General features: G+C 31.5%; 3 protein-coding genes and 1 long non-coding RNA gene across 6 annotated transcripts; 3 read left to right on the top strand and 1 right to left on the bottom strand.

Annotated features, from left to right (window-relative positions):
- Positions 1 to 619: 619 nt before the first annotated feature.
- On the top strand, positions 620 to 4,168 carry LOC104731525 (allantoate deiminase). 3 transcript variants are annotated; one of them, XM_087477788.1, is made up of 12 exons: positions 620 to 1,022; positions 1,276 to 1,364; positions 1,762 to 1,865; positions 1,965 to 2,049; positions 2,140 to 2,256; positions 2,360 to 2,469; positions 2,550 to 2,655; positions 2,754 to 2,840; positions 2,920 to 3,162; positions 3,278 to 3,403; positions 3,490 to 3,651; positions 3,843 to 4,168. In XM_087477788.1, exons 1-12 carry the CDS (start codon positions 782 to 784, stop codon positions 3,963 to 3,965), a joined length of 1,593 nt encoding a protein of 530 aa, XP_087333914.1. In that variant the 5' UTR covers positions 620 to 781; the 3' UTR covers positions 3,966 to 4,168. The 3 variants fall into 3 exon arrangements, 1 of the variants encoding a protein (XP_087333914.1); XR_015574003.1 differs by having other exon boundaries at positions 622 to 1,022; positions 2,910 to 3,162; XR_015574004.1 differs by having other exon boundaries at positions 622 to 1,022; positions 3,318 to 3,403; positions 3,843 to 4,148.
- A 2,434-nt stretch (positions 4,169 to 6,602) lies between these two features.
- Positions 6,603 to 9,042, top strand: LOC104733464 (multiple C2 domain and transmembrane region protein 11). Its single transcript, XM_087477615.1, has one exon. The coding sequence runs from the start codon at positions 6,688 to 6,690 to the stop codon at positions 9,040 to 9,042; it is 2,355 nt and encodes a 784-aa protein (XP_087333741.1). The 5' UTR covers positions 6,603 to 6,687.
- A 322-nt stretch (positions 9,043 to 9,364) lies between these two features.
- On the bottom strand, positions 9,365 to 12,173 carry LOC104731524 (pentatricopeptide repeat-containing protein At4g20090). Its single transcript, XM_087477616.1, has 2 exons — positions 9,784 to 12,173; positions 9,365 to 9,584 (listed from the first exon to the last, which is right to left on the bottom strand). Exon 1 carries the CDS (start codon positions 11,886 to 11,888, stop codon positions 9,900 to 9,902), a length of 1,989 nt encoding a protein of 662 aa, XP_087333742.1. The 5' UTR covers positions 11,889 to 12,173; the 3' UTR covers positions 9,365 to 9,584; positions 9,784 to 9,899.
- Positions 12,174 to 14,115: 1,942 nt separating this feature from the next.
- LOC147930434 (uncharacterized) lies at positions 14,116 to 15,211 on the top strand. Its single transcript, XR_015574017.1, has 2 exons — positions 14,116 to 14,303; positions 14,873 to 15,211. It is a non-coding gene; the product is annotated as an uncharacterized LOC147930434 (long non-coding RNA).
- Positions 15,212 to 21,928: the final 6,717 nt, after the last annotated feature.

Below are 21,928 nucleotides of genomic sequence, written 5' to 3'. Positions count from 1 at the left end.
ATAAAGTGCATCACGACTCACTAAATCACTAGACATTTTTTAATACTAATACACTAAAATAAGTAAATAACTACTGTTTTTAAGAAAGATCATGAAATTTCCGACGTAGAGAACAAAGAAATGAATCAATCGTGGAAGAAACATACTTTACTAAACTTGATATTTGGATTTTCTTTAATTTTTGTTTTGATAAAACTCGAAACTGTAGGCATCCGTTTATAGTGAATGTTTTAAAATCCTTATACTCTCTAATGTAATTCTTTTTTTAATAATATCATATGAATATTTTTAAACCGTTTTTTACAAAAATGTAAAAGTTCTGATTGGACGTCTTATGCGTGAGGGGCGATCTAATTGATGAATGTTTTTTAAAGTGTTTAACGCCTATCGAAATTGATTTGTGATTAGTGTACTCTAATACACAATAAATAAACTAATGAACCAAGAAAAACAAATTTGGTTTTGGTAGATTTGGGATGCACATGATTCCTCACCCACATGTGACCTTCTCCACAAGATTCCACTGAGAATCGCCACATCATCAATTACAATGGGCCCCATGTGACGTCCAAGTTGGACTAGTGGGTACCCACCAGCCGCCTCGTCTTCTCTCTCAGCCATGGAAGCCATAAAACAAAGGTGAGCCCTTTCATCGTCTCTCTGTTTTATAATATCATCACAGCACAACACAGCGAGTGGTTGTTGTGGTTCCGTTCCGTGGCTGTCTTTGTTTACTATCTCTATCGTAAAAAAAAAAAAAAGCTTTTCACAATCGGCAGCCATGGCGGTTCCTCATCCTTCTCCTTCATCCTCTTCCTCTAGATCTCATCATTTCTTATCCCATGTCCATCACACTAGCTTCCATCATCATCATCACCACCATCATCATTATCATCCTTCGCTTGTGCTATTCTGGTGTCTCGTGTTTTCTCTCTTATCTCCTCTCGCTCTCTCCTCCTCCTCTTCATCGTCATCGTCTTCTTCTTCTTCTTCCTCTGCCTCGTCTTCTCAAATCTCTCTCGGTAAATTTATCCGATTGATCCGAAATCAATTAAATCTTTTAAAAGGGGATTTTTAAAAACATTTATTCCGGAATATTCTCTCTCTCAGTCTTGTTAGATTAGATTCTGTCTAGCTAGTTTTTTTTTTTCTTGTTTCACAATGTCTGCACCAACTAAATTCAGTTAAAAAAAAATTCTCCTTTTCTGCTCTGTTCATCTCTTAGCTCTGTTTCTTACCAGTTTGATTTTATTTTGGAATGATCAACCGAAAAAGGAATCGGTGAAACGGAAGGGACGAAGCACGATCTGCATCAGGCGATCCTAAGAGACGAATCTGTTGCAAGGTTACACGAGCTTGGACAGGTATATTCATCCATCAAACAAAACAAATAAAGTTTAAAACTTGCTTAGCTTTCACTTGTTCTCTGTTTTCAAGTTATTTGTACTCTTCCATCTGTATTCTGATATCTATAATAGAATTTATACCTTGTTATGAGATATGTCTTGGAATGTTTGTTTTCTTGTTTGACCAACATGATTGATAAGCTAGTTTGACGGTGTATCGTTGTCTCTCAGGGTTGCTCTTAGTTTAATCAATACTTTTTAAACTCTTTTCTGGCTGTTCCAATCTGATATGAAACTATTTCTAAGTTTCTTATACTGAATCCAGCTGATGTTATCTTAGAAATGAATGCTTCTTTATTATTGAACATTAGATATATCGTAGTTTTTTTTTGGTATAATTTTCTTGAATTCACAGGTGAGTGATGCAGTTGCCCACCTAGAAAGAACTTTTATGAGTCCAGCATCCATAAGAGCAATAAATCTTCTCCGGGGATGGATGGAAGATGCCGGTTTATCAACGTTAGTTTTTAAATCTACTCTCTTTTGTTGTTTATGGAGTTATCTACAAAACTTTCTTTAGTAGATGAAAAAAGTGAACTTTTTTTTTTTTTTTTGCAGATGGGTTGATTACATGGGTAATTTACATGGTCGAGTGGAGCCAAAGAATGGAAGCTCACAAGCTCTTCTAATTGGTTCCCATATGGTAATTCACAATTATGTTTTTGTTACCTATGGTGTGAATTTTGAATGAGATGATAATGCTGACAATTGTATCTTGCTTTTGTGTCAACAGGACACTGTTATTGATGCTGGTAAATATGATGGCTCACTAGGCATCATTTCTGCAATCTCCGCATTAAAGGTTCTGAAAGTAAATGGCAAATTGTCTGAACTAAAGCGACCTGTTGAGGTTTGTCCAGACATATATACCGCATGCATGAATTTATTCTTTGTAACCAGTGGTAAACTGGTAATTATAAACAAGAAACCTATGTTATGTACATTCATATCAGGTGATTGCATTTAGTGATGAGGAAGGAGTGAGGTTTCAGTGTACCTTCCTAGGCAGTGCTGCTCTGGCTGGAATCATGCCAGTTTCTCGGTTGGAGATTACCGATAAAAGGTTTTACTCGAGGACCTCATCTTCTTCTCCTTATCTAGATTGAGTATACCTACTCACTTTTTCCATATTCATTCGCTCAGTGGTATTTCTGTGCAAGATGCTCTTAAAGAGAATGACATAGACATAACAGTGGAAAACTTAATGCAGCTCAAGTATGATCCTGCATCTGTTTGGGGATATGTTGAGGTAAATCATAATTTAGCAAGGTTTTTTTTTGTATTTTTGATGAATTTGAGCCTTCAAGAGTGGTATAATGATTGTTGAATATGAATGTTTTCTTGTAGGTTCACATCGAGCAAGGGCCGGTGCTTGAATGGGTTGGTTATCCTTTAGGAGTAGTAAAAGGAATTGCAGGGCAGACAAGACTCAAGGTAACGTATTCACAGCTAAATATTTCATGTTTAATCTTAGAGAAGGCTACTTGAAACCCAAATGGACAGAATTCTACAGGTTACTGTAAAAGGATCTCAAGGACATGCTGGAACAGTTCCAATGTCAATGCGTCAGGACCCTATGACTGGTGCCGCAGAGCTGATTGTACTATTGGAGAGTGTTTGCAAAAACCCTAAAGATTACTTATCTTGCAACGGTCAATGCAATGAGGACACAATAGAATCACTTGCTAATTCACTTGTTTGTACTGTTGGAGAGATCTCAACGTGGCCTAGTGCTAGCAATGTTATCCCAGGCCAGGTAAGAGAATGAAAACTAATCTCTTCTTTTTCCCTATATATACGTCTTTGTTTTCTCTATTGGTCTTGTGGATGAGCTCTAAATGATTTCATGGAGATGAATGGAATGAATTCAGGTAACTTTCACTGTGGATTTACGTACGATAGATGATGTAGGACGCAATGCTATTCTCCATGACTTATCAACTAGGATGTACAAGATATGTGACAAAAGATCGCTTTTGTGCTCCATTGAAAGAAAGGTAAATGGTGTCGTACATTCTTAAAACCTTATACTCTCTGATGTTGTCTTCTTACGAACCTTGTCCCCGAATTATCATAATTGCAGCACGATGCAGACGCAGTAATGTCAGACCCGCAGTTGAGTTTACAGCTGAAATCAGCAGCTCAGAGTGCTCTCAAGAAGATGACAGGAGAGGTACAAGACGAGGTCCCCGTGCTAATGAGCGGAGCAGGACATGATGCTATGGCTATGGCTCACTTAACTAAGGTAATTGATTTGAAACTCAAACTTCTTAAAAGTGTAAAAGGCTTATCTCTCTGGAGTTCACAAATATCTCCCTCACTTGAAAACTAATTAACAAGACCTGATTTTCCAGTCCAAACACTTTAAGCATGATCAATCTAGTTACATGTTTTACCGCTTATACACTTAAAAAGAGAGATTGTTTTTTTCGACAGGTGGGAATGTTGTTTGTCCGGTGTCGTGGAGGAATAAGTCATTCTCCGGCAGAACAGGTGTTGGATGACGATGTTGGTGCAGCCGGTTTGACCATTTTAGAGTTTCTAGAGTCTCAAATGTAAACCACTCTAAAAAAGAAACAGAGTCTTGTATCTCATAGAGACTCCACGAAATGTACAGTGTCACTTGTTATTTGTTGCTGTGTACTCTTTGGAACTGCATTTGTATAGAAGAAATAGTCTGATTCTTAAAATGTATGAAACATTGTTAGCGGTATCTTCTTCGAATAATTTGATGAAAATAAATAGCATTTCTTTGATTACAATGTTTTGTGTCTTATCATTTATGGTAGACAAATACTATTAAAATATTTGAATATTAATTCGACCAAAAAAAAATAGAATATTAAAGCTAATATGCATGAAACGTGTAAATTAGTCGAAATAACTTGAAATATATTCTTGAATTTTTCTCCAATAAAAAATGGTTACTAAATCAAAATTAATGAAGTTAAAATTTTGGATATTTTTAACAAATATGCAATTAACTTTGATTAACCATAAATTTCAAATAAATCACATTAAACTCTCATAATTTCAAAATTATTTCGAAAACGCATCATTTTCACTTTGATGAAAATAAATAATTTCTCTTTTTTTTTTAGGTTCAACAAATAAATAATTTATCATAATTGCAACACGATGCAGACGCAGTAATATCTCTGACTGCAATTTTTTTTTGTGTCTTATCATATTTTTAACATTTATGGAATACAAATATTACTAACATATTTGAATATTAAAGCTAATACACATGAAAAATGCAAATCACATAGACCAAATTTTTTTGAAATAGGTTCTTAATTTCTCTTCAATCAAAAACGGTTACTAAATCAAAATTAATCAGCTTTAGTTTTTGGATTCTCTTAACCGATATCACATTCAACTAACTTTGATTAACCATATATGTCAAATAAATCATATTAAACTCTCATAATTTCAAAATCATTTTGAAAGCGTATCATTTCCACATTGATAAAAATAAATAGTCTATATTTGATTGCAATATTTGGTTTCTTATCATACTTTTTAACATTTATGGTAGATAAATATGCAAATCACCAAGATCAAATGTACTTTGAAATATGTTCCTGATTTCTCTCCAATCAAAAACAATTACAGAATCAAAATTAATCTGCTATAATTTTTGGATTTTTTAACAATTATCTCCTTCAATTAACTTTGATTAACAATAAATTTCAAATAAATTACATTAAAATCTCATAATTTCAAAATCATTCAAAAAAAACATTTAGGCGTATAATTTCAACTTTTTATTATTGGTTAACTTCAGCACGTTACGCCGCACCGACGACCAAGCAAACCAAATAGAAAACCAAATCTATTAGTCTTCTACTTATCAACTTTGTCACTGATTAACCATAAATATGAAATCTAACATGCATGATAAGTGCACATCACCTATACCAAATTCTTTTGAAATATGTTCTTGATTTTTTTCAAATCAAAAACGGTTACTAAATCAAAATTAATAAAGAGCTTTAATTTCTAGATTATCTTAACCAATATCACATGCAATTAACTTTAATTACCTATAAATGTCAAATAAATCACATTAATGAAAATAAGTCTTTTTTTTTTTAATGTTTTGTGTTTTATCATTTTTTTTTAACATTTATGGAAGGTAAATATGTAAATCATCGAGGCCAAAATATTTTGAAATAGGTTTCTGATTTCTCTCAAATCAAAAACTATTACAAAATCAAAATTAATCCGCTATAATTTCTGAATTCTCCTAATGAATATCTCATGCAATTAACTTTGATTAACCATAAATGTCAAATAAATTAGATTTTAACTTGTGATACACCGCATAATAATTTTTTATAACAAAAATAAATAAATTTTAAGATGTATTTATATAAAAAAACATATATTTAAATTGATTAAATTTAAGATTATGTAAAATACCAATTGTCCCAAACCTTTATTTAATTAAAATATACTATTTTTTTGTTGTTGAAAATATACAATGTTTACCTCTAACTGTAACCAACAATCTGAATCATTGATACCGTATGATAAGTCTGGTCAAAATCAAATGCCTTTGTTTTGAAAAGTGCAACCAGTTGTAGAAGAAAATGTGTTTTTGTTTTCTTGGCTACTAAAAAATCATAAATCTCTTTTTTCAAAAAAAAAAAAAAATCATAAATCTTTAATAGTCAACTGATTTAGGGTTTGTTATGATACCGTATTAAAAAATAGATTTAATAAAGAAAAAAAATAGGCCGGCCAGTTGTGGTCTAATGGTTAAAAAAAAAATATAGATTTGATGAGTAACTCTACTATCTTTATTTACGTGATTAATTTAATAGTTTCGTATTGAAAAGAAAAATGCAAAATCTCATAGAGCAAAGATTTTCGATTTAAACAAACATAACATAGCATATCTTTTTAAATTTTCAAAATATGAGATTTTGAAAGATACCAGAACCGAATTATGGTGTAAATGTTATTAATCGTGTATTCCTTTTTTATAATAAACGATTCCGGATAATTAGCGAAAGTAATTATGATGAGATACTCATCGACTAGTTAAAGTTTTTGAATTTGATTTTGTACAATTAAAACAGAAATTTCTTGTGGAGAAATTTTAGGAATATTACGATTGCATTCAAGTCTCATAATTTTAAAATCATTTTAAAAAAACATTCAAGTGTGAAGAAGGAAGAACAAAAGTCATTAGTCTCTTCATGTTTTAATCTTTCTTCAGAACATTTTGAGATTCTCTCTGTGTTTTGTTTTCTTGAACATACGTTAGGAAATGGCGGCGAACGGTACCGGAAACGGAAACGGAAACGGAAACAGAAATGGTAACGGTAACAGAAACGGAGATTTCTCATTGAAAGAGACAAGTCCCAAAATCGGAAATGGTGGTGGTAACGGCGGCGAGAAGCTGACCTCATCGTTCGATCTCGTGGAGGCGATGCATTTCCTCTACGCTAGAATCGTCCGTGCTCGAGCCTTACCGGCCAACGACTCCTTCATCGAAGTCAAGATCGGAAGCTACAAAGGGAGAACAAAGCAGAGCTTAAACTCAAACCCTAACCCTGAGTTTCACGAAACCTTCGCCTTCACGAAAGCTCGTCTCCAAGGGAACATCTTAGAAGTGGTCGTAAGAAACAAAGATAACTCAAACGACGAGGAGATTGTCGGGAGATGTAAGTTCGATGTGGTGGAGATTCCTACACGTGTTCCTCCTGATAGTCCATTGGCTCCTCAATGGTATAGATTGGAAGATAGAAACGGTGTCAAGATCGAAGGAGAGATTATGTTATCTGTTTGGATTGGGACGCAAGCTGATGAGGTTTTCTCGGAGGCTTGGCATTCGGATTCGGCGACGGTTACGGGAGAAAACGTGGTGAACACGCGCTCTAAGGTTTATCTTTCACCGAGGCTTTGGTACTTGAGAGTTACCCTAATCGAAGCTCAGGATTTGGTCCTGTTGCATCAGAACCGGACCAATCCAGAGATTCTCATTAAAGGGTTTCTTGGAAACGTTGTTGTGAGGAGTCGGACTTCGCAGACCAAGAGTGTGAATCCTGTGTGGAATGAGGATATGATGTTTGTAGCGGTTGAGCCGTTTGAGGACAGTTTGGTACTTAGCGTGGAAGATAAGCTAGGGCAGAAAGAAGAGTGTTTAGGAAAGTGTGAGATAAAGTTATCTCAGGTTGAGAGGAGGGTGTCTCCTGGTCCAGTGCCGGCATTGTGGTACAACGTGGAACACGTTGGTGACAATGGAGAAGCGAGGAGATTTGCTGGGAGGATTCACTTGCGGGTTTCTTTAGACGGAGGTTATCATGTTCTTGATGAATCCATTCAGTATAGTAGCGATTACAGAGCTTCTGCTAAGCTTCTATGGACTCCAGCTATTGGTGTGTTGGAGCTAGGCGTGTTAAACGCTACAGGTCTAATGCCGATGAAGTCCCGAGAAGGTCGAGGCACTACTGATGCGTATTGTGTGGCAAAATATGGAACAAAATGGGTGAGAACGAGGACTATTGTAGACACTTTTGATCCAAAGTGGAACGAGCAGTATACTTGGGAAGTCTATGATCCTTACACGGTGATAACAATTGGTGTTTTCGATAATCTGAATTTATTTGGTGCTGGTAACGAGAACCGTCTGATCAAGGATTCGAGGATTGGGAAGATCAGGATACGTCTATCGACTCTTGTAACCTCGAAGATCTACACACATTCTTATCCTTTAATGGTTTTGAAACCAGATGGGGTTAAGAAAATGGGGGAGATTCAGCTTGCGGTTAGGTTCACCGCAACATCTATGATCGATATGCTTCAGAAATACACAGAGCCGTTGCTTCCACAAATGCATTACATATTTCCATTGTCTATTTACCAATTAGACAGCCTTAGACACCAAGCTACTCACATTCTATGCATCAAGCTAGGGCGCAATGAGCCAGCACTTGGAAGAGATGTTGTAGAGTATATGCTCGATGTGGGATCAAACATGTGGAGTCTAAGAAGAGGAAGAGCGAATTTCGAACGTCTTGTTGCGTTTTTCGATGGCTGGATCGATGCTTGGAAATGGTTTGACGAGGTTTGCAAATGGAAAAGCCCGGCGACGACGGTTTTGATCCATGTCGTTTTCTTGTTCGTTGTTTTTCTCCCCAAGTACTGCGTGGTTTCGTTGCTACTATACTGCTTTGTGTTCGGGTTATACAGGTTCAGTTTGAGACCGAGGCATCCTCCACACATGGATATAAAGCTGTCTAAAGCTGATTCGGCTTTGCCTGATGAGCTAGACGAGGAGTTTGATGCGTTTCCAAGCGCGAAATCTGGAGATGTACTGAAAAAAAGGTATGATAGGTTGCGTGGGATAGCAGGGAGGATGATGATTGTGTTGGGAGATTTGGCTACACAAGGAGAAAGAGTGAAAAGTTTGTTGAGTTGGAGAGATCCGAGAGCAACATCTCTGTTCTTAGCCTTCTGTCTTGTTGGCTGTGGAGTGATTTGTTTCGTCTCCATGAAGTTACTGCTCACTTTTCTTGCTTTCTACGTCATGAGACATCCTAGGACTAGGGTTTTCAATATACCTTCTATTCCTCAGAACTTTTTTAGGAGATTACCTTCAAGAGCTGATAGCATCTTGTGAGAGGATTGAATTGATTGATCTATCATTTGTTTTTAGTCTGAATCTGTATGGAAGGGTTATTCTATGTATCACTTTAAAATGGATCCAAGAACTATATTGTCAATTAAAAGATTATTTCTTTGCTCTGCGTCATGGGAATTTCTAGGCTTAGCTAGGGAGCTGATAGCATTTGAGCGTATGGAAGAAATAGACTTCTTTTATCCCAATTTGAACAGGAGATAAAGTTATTTATTTGTCCTTCTCTTTTCTGAATCGTGACATATGTCTCATTGACAGTGACCTAGTTACGGATTCCCCTATTAACGGTAGAGCTGGGCCAAAATTATCAAAATTTTCCTATAGATTCTTATTAAGGGAATGTATTGTTACCATAAATTGTTTCAAGGTAAGAAGTAGGTAGGTGAATCACATACAAGAATCTTTGAGCTTCGCTTCTGGAACATCGCTGATCATTTTCACAGACTTCTCTTTGCCTATGAGCTCGAAGTTTTGCACCATGGAGAGACCAATAAGACTTGGAAGATCTTTCCTTTTGGTTTAAGCTGCAAAGGAAATAGTAATCAAACGATGAAAGAAACAGAACAAAGATCTCAAATCAAACATGTCTGAAACATAAGCAATGACAATAAAAAGGGGTTTTCATATCCATTATAAACTTTAGCTAATGTGTGGTCTCAATCACGCATAAATCAGGTAACATGTTTACATAGTAAGAATTACAAGTGTAGAAGATCTATCTACCTGTTCTCGAGCGCATTTCCGGTTTTGCCATAACTCCAGATGCCCAAAAGTCCCAAGCATGGAAGGCTTTTAAGTTGGAAGCAATGCAATATTTGCACAAAAATGCTAAGTAATGTTCAAGTACATATGTTCCTCCAGCATTTATCAATGGCCGCACTGATCTTCTTTGGTTTACATATCTCTGGAACAATCATCGCCCAAGTGGAGGTCTTCGGTGCCAGATACTTACCCAGCATTACTTCCACAATCTTACAAGCGCCCAATACTCTCTGACGCTTTAAGAGCCTCACAACAAGTTCTTCTAGAAAACTCCTCCCTTCTTCACAAGAATCTGACTTGTCGCTCAAAGTATTCAAAAAGGTGTTACACGTAATAACATCGGGATCACAACCTCTATCTAACATACAGTTCAAAAGATCAACTGCTCTAGAGACATCTTTCTGCATACATAATCCATCGAGAAGTATATTATAAGTAACAACATCAGGTTGTGACTTGGGTTCTTCTTGGCATAACATCTCATGGTAAAGTTTTAACGCCGCATCCATTGAGCCAATACCACAAAGGCCTTTTATCATTGAGCTATAAGCTACTGTATCAGGTTTGATCCCGATAGTGAGCATCTTTGACCACACCATCATAGCATCATCAACTCTCCCAACCCCACAAAGACCGTCGATAAGAACACTATAACAAAACTCATTTCGAGAACATCCGGTTTCATCCATCTCTCTCCACACTTGAATCGCTTCTTCACTAAGACCAACTTTGAAATATCCTTTCATCAAAGAGCTATACGTATAAGCATTGGGCAAGCATCCACTACTTATCATTCCATTAAGTATCTCTTTAGCTTCATTTGGTTTCCCTTCGCGGCATAAACCATCTACAAGAGCACTATACACAACAACATTGGGCCGGCAACCTTTCTCCGCCATTTTCTGCCACAAGGTCATAGCCTCCTCAGCTTTTCCTTCTTTAAACAACCCACTTATAAGGACCGAATAAATATGCTGATTCAAACAATACCCTCTTTCTTCCATAGAGATCAACAACCTCACCGCATCACTTGCTCGTCTTCGCTTAACCAAACCATTAATGAGTGTTCCATATGTAACATCATTTGGAATACATTTGCTCGACACCATCCGTTCTAAGAGACTAACAGCTTTATCCAATTTACCCTTGAGACATAGACCATGAATAAGCGTATTATAAGTCACCTCATTAGGAACACAACCCTTAAGAAACATATTATCAACAAGCTTTGTCACCCGTGTCAAATCCCCTTTCTTGCACAACCCATCAATCAACACATTATATGTAACCGGACTCGGTGAACATCCCTCGCTCTGCATCTCATCCAACAGTAAAACCGCTTCATCAATCCTTTCCTCCTTACACAACCCATCCATCAATGTACAATACGTATACCCATCAGGCAAACACTTTTTCTCAGGCATTCCCCTGAAGACCTCAATCGCTCTGTCCACAAACCGCAACTTGCAAAGAGCCTTAATGACCAGATTAAAACTCAAACCATTAGGAGAAATGTTCATGTTCATGTTGGAATTCACAACGTAATCATAAAACTCCAATCCACGGTGATAAAGACCCTCGTTTATAATCACATTCAGCACAGAGTTAAAGGACTTGACACTACGTTTGCAGTGAAACTCATCGACCATTCTATGAAACAAGTCTACAGCTTTCTCAGGCAAATGTGCTTTCCCATAAGCTCTAAAGACAACAATGAAACTATGCTCACTAATGACTCTGTTCTCTAATCTAACTCGACTCAAAAGCATCTCCACCGAAGCAAAATCACCCGAATTGGCGTAACTCTCAATCATTGAAGATAAAGTTGAATCACCCAACTTGTAAGAACCCATTTTGGGAGCCGATTTAAACATCTGTTCCGAGATTGGAGCTTCCGATGGATTCTTGGCTTCCATTGATGGGTTAGGAGAAACTGAAACAGAAGAAGAGAAGGGGAGATGAGTAATAGAGATCGTAACCTTAACTGGGTAACTCGAAAGGATTCGACTTTGGTTGAGGAAGTAGCTGAAGAAACTGATACGGATTGGGAATGGGCATTTGGGCATCAAACTCTTGAGGGTTTTTGCTTAAACCCTTATTTTTGGGATTTTTTTTCAATGTTTGATTGTTATCGCGAAAGAGAGAGACAGAGGGAGAGATATTGCAACTCTCGCTGTTGCTGATTTGAAAGAGAGGATGGTGATGGATGGAATACGAGAGTTTCGAACAATTGAGAGTTTTGTTGATTTGATTTTGCCTTACTTCACTCTTTTTGAAGAAGGGATGCTTTTGTTGTTCTTCGCACTAGAAAAATTATGTATGCAATTAAAAATGAGTTTATTTATTTTCGTAACTTCATTTGTATAAACTACATTTTAACAACGAAAAAGTGTTTTTTGTTTCTTTTGGCATAGAAAGTTATTTTTCTTTTCAAATCATGTGTAATTAAATATAGCTTTCTCGTAAATTAAATTTGTATAAATCACAATTTTCACGTATTTTTTTTACCAACGAAAGAGATTTATTTTTGGCATTTTCATTTCAACGAAAGAATCAGAGTAACCAATTACGTAGTACTGTTTAATAAGTAAACAAAATATAGTTACACATATTAAATAGTTAACTAAATTTAGTCATGTAGAAAGTTTAGTTGACATATGATTTTGTAACTTTTTATATTTTGATAGGATCACCCTTTATATAAAGTGATGAGAATTTATGCTGGTTCAAACTTTTGAGTATAAATTAATATAAACACTTTAACAAAAAAAAAAAAAAACTTAATATAAACACTAAACTTACTTTAGTAAATGATATACAATATATTGTTGAATATAATACTTCTTTGTTATACCTGTTTGTGCTGATTTAGTTTAATGTTTTTATTAATAAAATTCATTGAACATAAATATAACCATTTGAAATTTAAAAGATAAATCTATATATAACATATATTGTATAATGTCGTAATAATATTTTCTTGGCAAATCAACAATATATCATATAGTAACAAAAATGACTTAAAAACCTCACTGAAAGAGTCGACAATCTCATCACTACAAGAGTTCATTCCATATTCATATCCCATGAAAACATATTTTTAAAAGTTTTAACGTCGAATGTCGATCATTATCCTAATTATAGAGATCATTTAAACATATTGATATCCCACGTTAAATGCAAATATACAAAGTTTCATGAACATTTTTAGTATATGTCGCTACAACAGGGTTGTTCAAGTGCATCATTTGCCATAATAGAATTTCTGACCAAGTCAAGAATACTTAGACGGTGAAACAGTTGAACCTAACAATGAATATTCTTTCACTGATCCAAGTTACGTATTTTTCTAAAACGTCATATGTCAATTTTATGATGCAACCTCAACTTCGTCTTCTCAAAAAACATAGTGTACTTTAAATATGATGTTTCTACCAATTTTTTAGGTTAAAAGCATTTGATAAAACTGATGAAATCTCAAGCTTGTTTTATTTTACCTTTTTATCATGTTATAGAATTGTAGCTCTAGTTGATAATATGTATTCTGAGATATGCTACACAAACCACATATCACTTTTTGTAATGGCTTACATATCATTTTTTCTATATTTTGTGATCATTGATTTTATTTTTTAGATAGATTATTATTTCAAGGTCTTTTTCATAGTTTTTCCAGAAAAAGTGTAACCCTTACAATTGTTTTCATTTTAGATCAAAACTTTTAAGTTGAGTTAACTAATTAATATTTTATCTTTCTTGAAGTGAAATTTAATAATAAATCTTTGTAGTATATGTTTCTTAGAAACTAATGTTACACTTCAATTTTATTTTTGTGTTTAGAATATTATAAATACATTTACATATTTTTTTACTCCACCATGCATTAAAATCTTCCTTCCATTCTAAAACTAATTAACCCATTCTAAATTTGGAATGTGATCATTTTTTTATTTAAAATTAGAATAATAACATTATTACTAAAACAAATTCATAGTATTATTTTAATTATTTTAAAATTTCATTTATGTTACTTAATTCATTTTTATGTAGTTGTTATTTTTATTATTTACTAAAAAATTATATTATTGTTTTTATTATTTTCTTTTTTTAGTTAATTTTACTTAATTTTTTTATTTTTTTTTTCTATTATTAATTATAATTAATGAATGAATATTTAAAGTAATAATTTTTAATGTAAAAAAATAGTATAGAATTGTTTAGGTGGATGATGATGTGAAGAAAGGAGAAAAGTTAATTTTTTATATATAGATTAAGTCAATCCACAAATTAATTGTCAAGAATCAAACCAAATATACAATAATTTAATTTTTTGGTTAGACTAACTCTAAGTAGATCTTCTCATTTATTTGCACTAATTACTTCATTTTTAGTCCTTTTTTATATTTTAAATCTCAAGATTTTGCAACTGGCTACTTTCTCTTCAAAAAAAAAACCACCACCGGTGATCTTATTATATAAAGGTGAGTTTTCAAAGTTAGTCATTAACAAGATTGTAACACGTGTTTATATTGATGAAATGTTGACATGTGTCAAAAGTATTATTTTTTAAACACGTGTAAAAAATAGTATTTTAAAACGTAATAGGACAACTAATTATAAGAAAACAATATTCTATCGACATAAAATTTACATGTTTCTACCTTCAGTTTCTACCTTTGTAAACTCGTATCCTCCTATTTGGGCAACCAATCATAGAGTTCTCTTTTAATTTTAATATAGTTTGGTTGAAAAAAAAAAAATTTACATGTTTATATCTAGAAATATACTTTTCTAAATCAAAAAAGAAAATTAACAAAGCCAATCAATTTTTCATTGCACGCTATTATATTAAACATGTTTTTTCTAAAATTGGATCTTCAAAGTTAGCCACTAACAAGATCGTGACACATGTCAAGTATATAGATGAGATGTTGACACATGTCAAAAAATATTATTTTTAAATGTAATATGACAACTAATTAAGAAAATAACATTATATCTATATAAACTTTACATGTTTATATCTTAAAACATATTTTTCTGTGGGAAGGTTGTTAAAGGGTGAGGGACCAGGGTTCGAGGAACGCCTGATGCACCAATAATCTACTGGTGGATTATGTGAGTTAATCCACAGTGATGGGTTAGGATCGATGCCCTGCAGGGCCAGCCTATGGGGGCAACTAGCAGTGAGGCTAGTGGGGTCCGGGAGACGGGTTGTCACATAAATCAAAAAGGAAAATTAACAAAACCAATCTATTTTTCATTGCACGCCAATTATATTATACGTGTTTTCTCAATTAAATTTGTTTGACATGTATAAACAAAAAAATTAATTCATTGAGCATGTATATTAATCAATAAATAATGAATAACAAATTATAAAAAATAACATAAGTTATGTCAAAAAATTATTTTTTTTTTAAACAGAATAGGACAACTAATTAAGAAAATAACATTATATCTAAATAAAATTTACAAGTTTATATTGAAAGCTTTGTTCTTTAATTTTTTCCTTTGATACAATGCCATGATCTATTAATTGAGCTTTGATTTTGCCAAGAGCTGCTTGAACGAGTAATTGAGAAGCGATTAATTTGGGAAGTTGGAGATAAAACCGTTTTAAAATTGGTTTCAAACAAGATTTATGTGATTTTCTATCGAATTTGGTTTGTAAACGTTGAAATCCAAGTATATGGAAAAATATATGAGAATTTTTGACTTGGGTAGAATTAGATTGAGAACTTACTATTAAAAAAAATCTTGTAATATATATATTCAAGTACTATATTACTTGAATCCTTTTACCAATTTTCTTTTCGTTGGCCTCTCCTCCTCTCTTCCCTATCAGGTACGCCTCTCTTCTCTGTTTTGAATACATATGTATTTTGTTTATTGAGTACGATAGTTGGTTACTATATCTATCTTAACATTTTGAAGTACAAATTTGTGTCATCTTTTTTTTGTTACGGGTCGGGTTTTTTTTTAAGTTTTAAACCGATTTTGTCAAATCGGATCTTCATATTTTGTGTGACATTTTTTCCAACGGGTCGGTTTGTTAAAAAATTATAACTCGATTACGGAAATCGGATCTTGGTATTTAATTAAATAGAGATCTAGCACTAATTATCTATATTGACCAACATTCCTATAATATAGGAACTAATTAAATACAGTAACATGTTAGGCAACATATAATAGAATAATTGCAAACACATTTGGTAATTACTTATACGTATTATATCAATCACCAATGGTAATATATAGATTATTATTTTTTTGTTATACTATAAACTAAATAATTTTGTTTCTTTTTTTGTAGATGTGCTTGACCAAATCGTTAATAATGAGAGATGCAAATGCTAGACTTGAACAACAAACCAACAAACTTTAGTATTAAGAGATTAAAAGTGAGTTTAATAGACTACTAGATTTGGATCCGTGCTACAGCACGGGTTGAAATACATTTTATTATTTTTAAAATATTATATATGTAATTGTATATAATATTATTTGGGTGCAACTCATGCAAATAATTTTTATTGTAAATATTATTCATGAAATGTAAATGTATTATGTAAGTTTTATATTGTTAATTTTAACCCGTGTTAGAGTATATAAAATTATTAATCCGTGCTAGAGTGTGTCTAGCAGCTTCCGTGCTAGAGTATATAAAAATTTAACTCGTGCTTGAGTTTGTAAGTCTTAAAATTATAATACAAAAACAAAATTCAATTTGTGCTCTAGCATGGTCCTAATTTTTATTGAACATTATGGTTTATCAATAAAATCTGTGGAAAGTAAATTTCTAATATTGTGTTTAAAGATCTTTAGAAACAACTTGATATATGACTAAAATCTTCTAAAAATACAGTTTGAAAGATCCATGATTTTATTTATTACCATTAATATATCAATTATCAATTTGGAATATCTCCAATTAAGGTTGCACCCAATATTTAGGTGTAATCATTAATATATGAATTAATCTATAACCTATCTATAACCTATTTGTAATCATTTATAATTAATTAAAAATATAAAGTCTACAAAAACTATGTTGTGTACTTCTTTTTATTAAAAAGGAGATCATTTGAAATAACTCTGCGATTATAATTTTAAATTAAATAATATAATTTAATCACTATAATATAAACTATATTGTGTACTTCTCTTTATTTTATATTATAATATAAATAATATAAACTATGTTATGTACTTTTCTTTTATTAAAAAGAAGATCATTTGAAATAACTATGTTGTGATCTTCATGATATATTTGCTCCACGATTTATGGATTTATTATTTATTATCTATATACTCCACGATTTATGGATTTATTATTTATTATTTATGAAGAGTACATGATTAATGTATATCTTATATATAACCTATTAGTATGCATTTGTAACCATTTATATTTTTTTATAAAGTCTACAAAACTTAAGTTGTGTACTTCCCTTTTATTAAAAGGGGATTTTTTTTTTATAACAAACTGTGAGTTTAGTATATTTTAATATTTTATAATCTAGAGTTCTTTTCATTGTATGATAGATAAATAGTTTATATTTTTGGTATAGTGATGAAAGACAGAGATTGTTGTGTAATTTGTGGGGGTATGTTTATTGAATAGATCTTTGTTATTTTCATGCAACTAACGGAATTATGAATCAATTTTGTATAAATTTTGTATCTTCAATTTCTTTTATTCTAACTTTTACTAAATAGTATATATATATTTTTTAAAGTCAGTTTCCTCAGTACCAAAATATATATAGTAGTTTAAACTATCATAAAACGGGGTTATATGATGTAACAGATTATTAGAATAAATATAAAATATCATAAAGCATTAGTTAAATCATCATTATTTTATTATTTTGTTAATACCAGCAATATTAACATTAAATTTAACTCACATTATTTGGATAATGAGTTGTATTAAGTCTTAGAAATATAAATATATTTACAGATATAAATGTATTTAACTCAATACATTATTTTAGCAAATCTGAGTTTTATTATACTAAAAATACACATATAGTACTTATAGTTCTTTCAAATCTAAAACATATAAATTCAATTACAGTCACAACTTTTTATGTAAATAAATCAATATCTATAACACCGCAACATCTATATTAAAAATCAAAGAAATCAATTATTTTATAATACAAAATCATAAAAGATATATACAAAAATAAAAAAGGTATTTGTCACGTGGTGTACCACGGGGTAGATCCTAGTATAATTCAAAGAATGATTTGAATTTCGCGTTTTATGTATAGTTGCAAGTCTCAGTCATGTATTACATATTGTTTTATCTCAACAATTAACTGGTAGAATATTTAAGATAGTTAGAATAAATCTATATGATTAATTAATGTATTTGTGAAAACCATTTTTAAGATTAGAAAAAATCTTGTGTTCTGACGTAGAAAACAATTGGGTCGAGTAAAGAATGCATTCTCCGCCTGGGTATGTATAAGACCCATTATATCCAAATATGTATTACCCATATCCACAGCCGCTTCTAAGTGCATTCATGTATCCAACGTTGTTATCCATGAGAGAAAAGAATGTTCGAAAGAAGAATGAAGCATGCCATGGATCATGGATCATCGATATTGACTCTCCTGATTGGGTCATCAATATGGACTCCCTTGAGTCTTGGGTCATCGATATTGACCCTCTCCATATTATGAATTAATCATTGATTTCAAATGGATTCTGTAACCAACGATTAATTCATGATATTGGGAGGATCAATATCGACTCCCCAAGACTCAGGGCATGGGGAGGATCAATATCAATTAATTCATGATGTGGGGAGGATCAATATCGATTAATTCATGATCCAGAGCATGCTTTATTCATCTTTCGAACATTCTCTTCAGAACTCAACTTCTTCATTTATGAAATTCTCGGTCAAGATCGCAAGAAGAAGAGATAATATCATTTGTTAAAGGCAAATAAGATATATATAATTTTATTTTTTTCACATTATTTCAGAACTGTTACTTTCACATTTTATTCTTAAACATTGACCCAATTTTTCAGAGTTTTATACATATGGAAAGTGATCTCTTTCTAGCATCCACTTATTATAATCATATTTTGTTATTAATATTATTTTCCTTTTTAACTGACAATCAAATCTTATATAATAAAGTAGAGTTTCTCCTAAGCTATCAACTAGATAGTGACACATGTCGTATGAACACCTCCAAAATTTCTTAGCATCTATAATAATACACTAATATACATATGTCTTTTTCCTCAAATATAAATACCCTAATATCTATTTTAACTAAAATTAAATATATCATTATATTTAAAATAACTAATATATAAAACTGAATAAATCATACAACAACAAAAAAAGTAACACCATGACATGCTTTATGGTTGACCGACGATTAATTTATTTAAATGTGAATTACTTATATAAATAACATATATGTAATTTATTATCAAGAAGCAACACCTCTAAATATTTTACAAGATATTGTAAAATAAAACTATTTTTTATGTCATTTTAGTAACTAAAATATATTATAGATTTAAAATCAAACATTTTTGTAATAAATTAAGCTAAAAATATACTATAGACAATTTTTAATAAAACATAACATCAAACAGATTTATTGTATCTAACTATTATTATTAGCCCAATTATTGACAGTTTCACTTACGTACATACTACATAATGCTTTTTGCTACTGTTATCAGATTGATTTTGCTTCAATTGCAATTACAAAATTATTGATAAACACATAATTTTAATTTTGACTCTCCCAGGTCGCTCACTAAAGTTGTATACATTTCCTAAATAACGTAATTAACTAATATATGTAATGTAAATTTGTAAAATGGATTCTCCAACTATTTTTTGAATTATGAGTTTTGCATGAATGACTTTTAATATGAATTTAGTTTTTTTTTTGGTTTTGTAGTGGACAAGTCTCCTTTCAATTTATTCAACACAAAAAAAAATACAAACGGACATGTCTTGAAAGCACATTTTCATTGGCATTAGCCTCAACAAGCGATTCCACAACAATCGGAGTATCCTCTAACATATGCAAGCCTAAGGGCAAAGTAAAAATATAGTTGACTAATCAGTTGGTAAGTAGATTAGCTTTCCTATAAATATGTGAAATTTGGTCTATTCAATCCCGATATATAAAGCAATGGCACAAACTAAAATGGGAGGGAGACTCAGTCTTAGTCTATCAATTTACTTGGTCATGTAATCTAAACTAAAATAACTTCTAATCTTATATAAGGTAAGCTGACAGCTAAAATCGATATACACAAATCTTATTCAAGTGATAAGATCGTCTCCTTATTAGTCTTATTTTTAAAAATTAAGTATCTTTTCGATCAATATTTAATATAGAGTACACTATTGTCATGACAATTACAATTTATTTTTAAGAAAATTGATTATTAAAGGGTTGAACAATTTTTTTAAAAAATTAGTATGCAAAAACTTTAAACAACAACTAATTTAAATGAAAGGGAGAATCAGTCTTAATCTAAAGAAACATATTTTAGAGTGGGATTTTAGTAACCCACATAACTAAGACATCTATTTTTCTAAAACGTCATATGTCAATTTTGTGATGCAACCTCAATTTCGTCTTCTCAAAAAACGTAGTGTACTTTATATACGATGTTTCTGCCAGTTTATTAGGTTAAAAGCATTTGATAAAACTGATGAAATATCAAGCTTGTTTTATTTTATCTTTTTATCATGTTATATAATTGTAGCTCCAATTGATAATATGCATTCTGAGATATGCTACACAAATCACATGTCATTTTTTCTATATTTTGTGACCATTGTTTTTATTTTTTGGATGGATTATTATTTCAAGGTCCTTTTCATAGTTTTTCCAAAAAAAGTGTAACCTTTACAATATTTTCATTTTAGATCAAAACTTTTAAGTTGAGTTGAGTAATTAATCTTTTATCTTTCTTTAAGTAAAATTTAATAATAAATCTTAGTAGTATATGTTTCTTAGAAACTAATGTTTCACTTCAATTTTATTTTTGTGTTTAAATTATTATAAATACATTTACATAATTTTTTTTTACTCCACCATGCATTAAAATCTTCCTTCCATTCTAAAACTTATTAACCCATTCTAAATTTGGAATATGTTCATTTTTTATTTAAAATTTGAATAATAACATTATTACTAAAAAAATTCATAGTATTATTTTTAGTATTTTAAAATTTTCATTTATGTTACTTAATTCATTTTTATGTAGTTGTTATTTTTATTATTTACTAAAAAATTTATATTATTGTTTTTACTATTTTAATTTTTAATTAATTTTACTTAATTCTTTTTTATTTATTTTTAACTATTATTAATTATAAGTAATGAATATGCAATGAATGAATATTGAAAATAATAATTTTTAATGTAAAAAGATATATAGCATTATTTAGGTGGATGATGATGTGGAGGAAGGAGAAGAGAGAAAAATTAATTATATATATATATATATATATATATATATATATAGATTAAGTCAATCCACAAATTAATTGTCAAGAATCAAACAAAATCTACAATAATTCATTTTTTTTGGTTAGACTAACTCTAAGTAGATCTTCTCATTTAATTGCACTAATTACTTCATTTTTAGTCCTTTTTTATACTTTAAATCTCAAGATTTTGTAACTGGCTACTTTCTCTTCAAAAAAAAAAAAACCACCACCAGTTATAAAATATATATATATATATATATATATATATATATATATATATTCAAGTACTATATAATCAAGAACCACCAATGATAATGAGAAGCTGGAAGATGAGAGACCTCAAGAATCTGTCTACACCAACCGACGTGCTTGGACTCTTCCGGTAATTGGATTTGATTGTGGATGACCCATTCTATCTAAAATGTACTACCCATATCCACAGCCGCTTCAGAGTGCATTCACATATCCAACGTTGTTATCTATGGGAGAAAAGAATGTTCAAAAGAAGAATGAATCATGTCCTGGATCATGGATCATCGATATTAATTCCCCTGATTGTGTCATCAATATGGAATCCCCTGAATCTTGGGGAGTCAATATTGA

This window comes from Camelina sativa, chromosome 12 (genome assembly GCF_030686135.1).
Source record: "Camelina sativa cultivar CO46 ecotype springtype chromosome 12, ASM3068613v1".
Classification (NCBI taxonomy): domain Eukaryota; kingdom Viridiplantae; phylum Streptophyta; class Magnoliopsida; order Brassicales; family Brassicaceae; genus Camelina; species Camelina sativa.
This window is presented reverse-complemented; position numbering and strand designations above follow the sequence as displayed.

Bases quoted from the DNA above. Each gene is read 5' to 3' on its own strand.
- LOC104731525 (XM_087477788.1), top strand. From the start codon at position 782: ATGGCGGTTCCTCATCCTTCTCCTTCATCCTCTTCCTCTAGATCTCAT. The intron at 1,023-1,275 runs GTAAATTTATCC...CAACCGAAAAAG, and splicing joins GTCTTCTCAAATCTCTCTCG to GAATCGGTGAAACGGAAGGG. The intron at 1,866-1,964 runs GTTAGTTTTTAA...TTTTTTTTGCAG, and splicing joins GAAGATGCCGGTTTATCAAC to ATGGGTTGATTACATGGGTA.
- LOC104733464 (XM_087477615.1), top strand. From the start codon at position 6,688: ATGGCGGCGAACGGTACCGGAAACGGAAACGGAAACGGAAACAGAAAT.
- LOC104731524 (XM_087477616.1), bottom strand. From the start codon at position 11,888: ATGCCCAAATGCCCATTCCCAATCCGTATCAGTTTCTTCAGCTACTTC.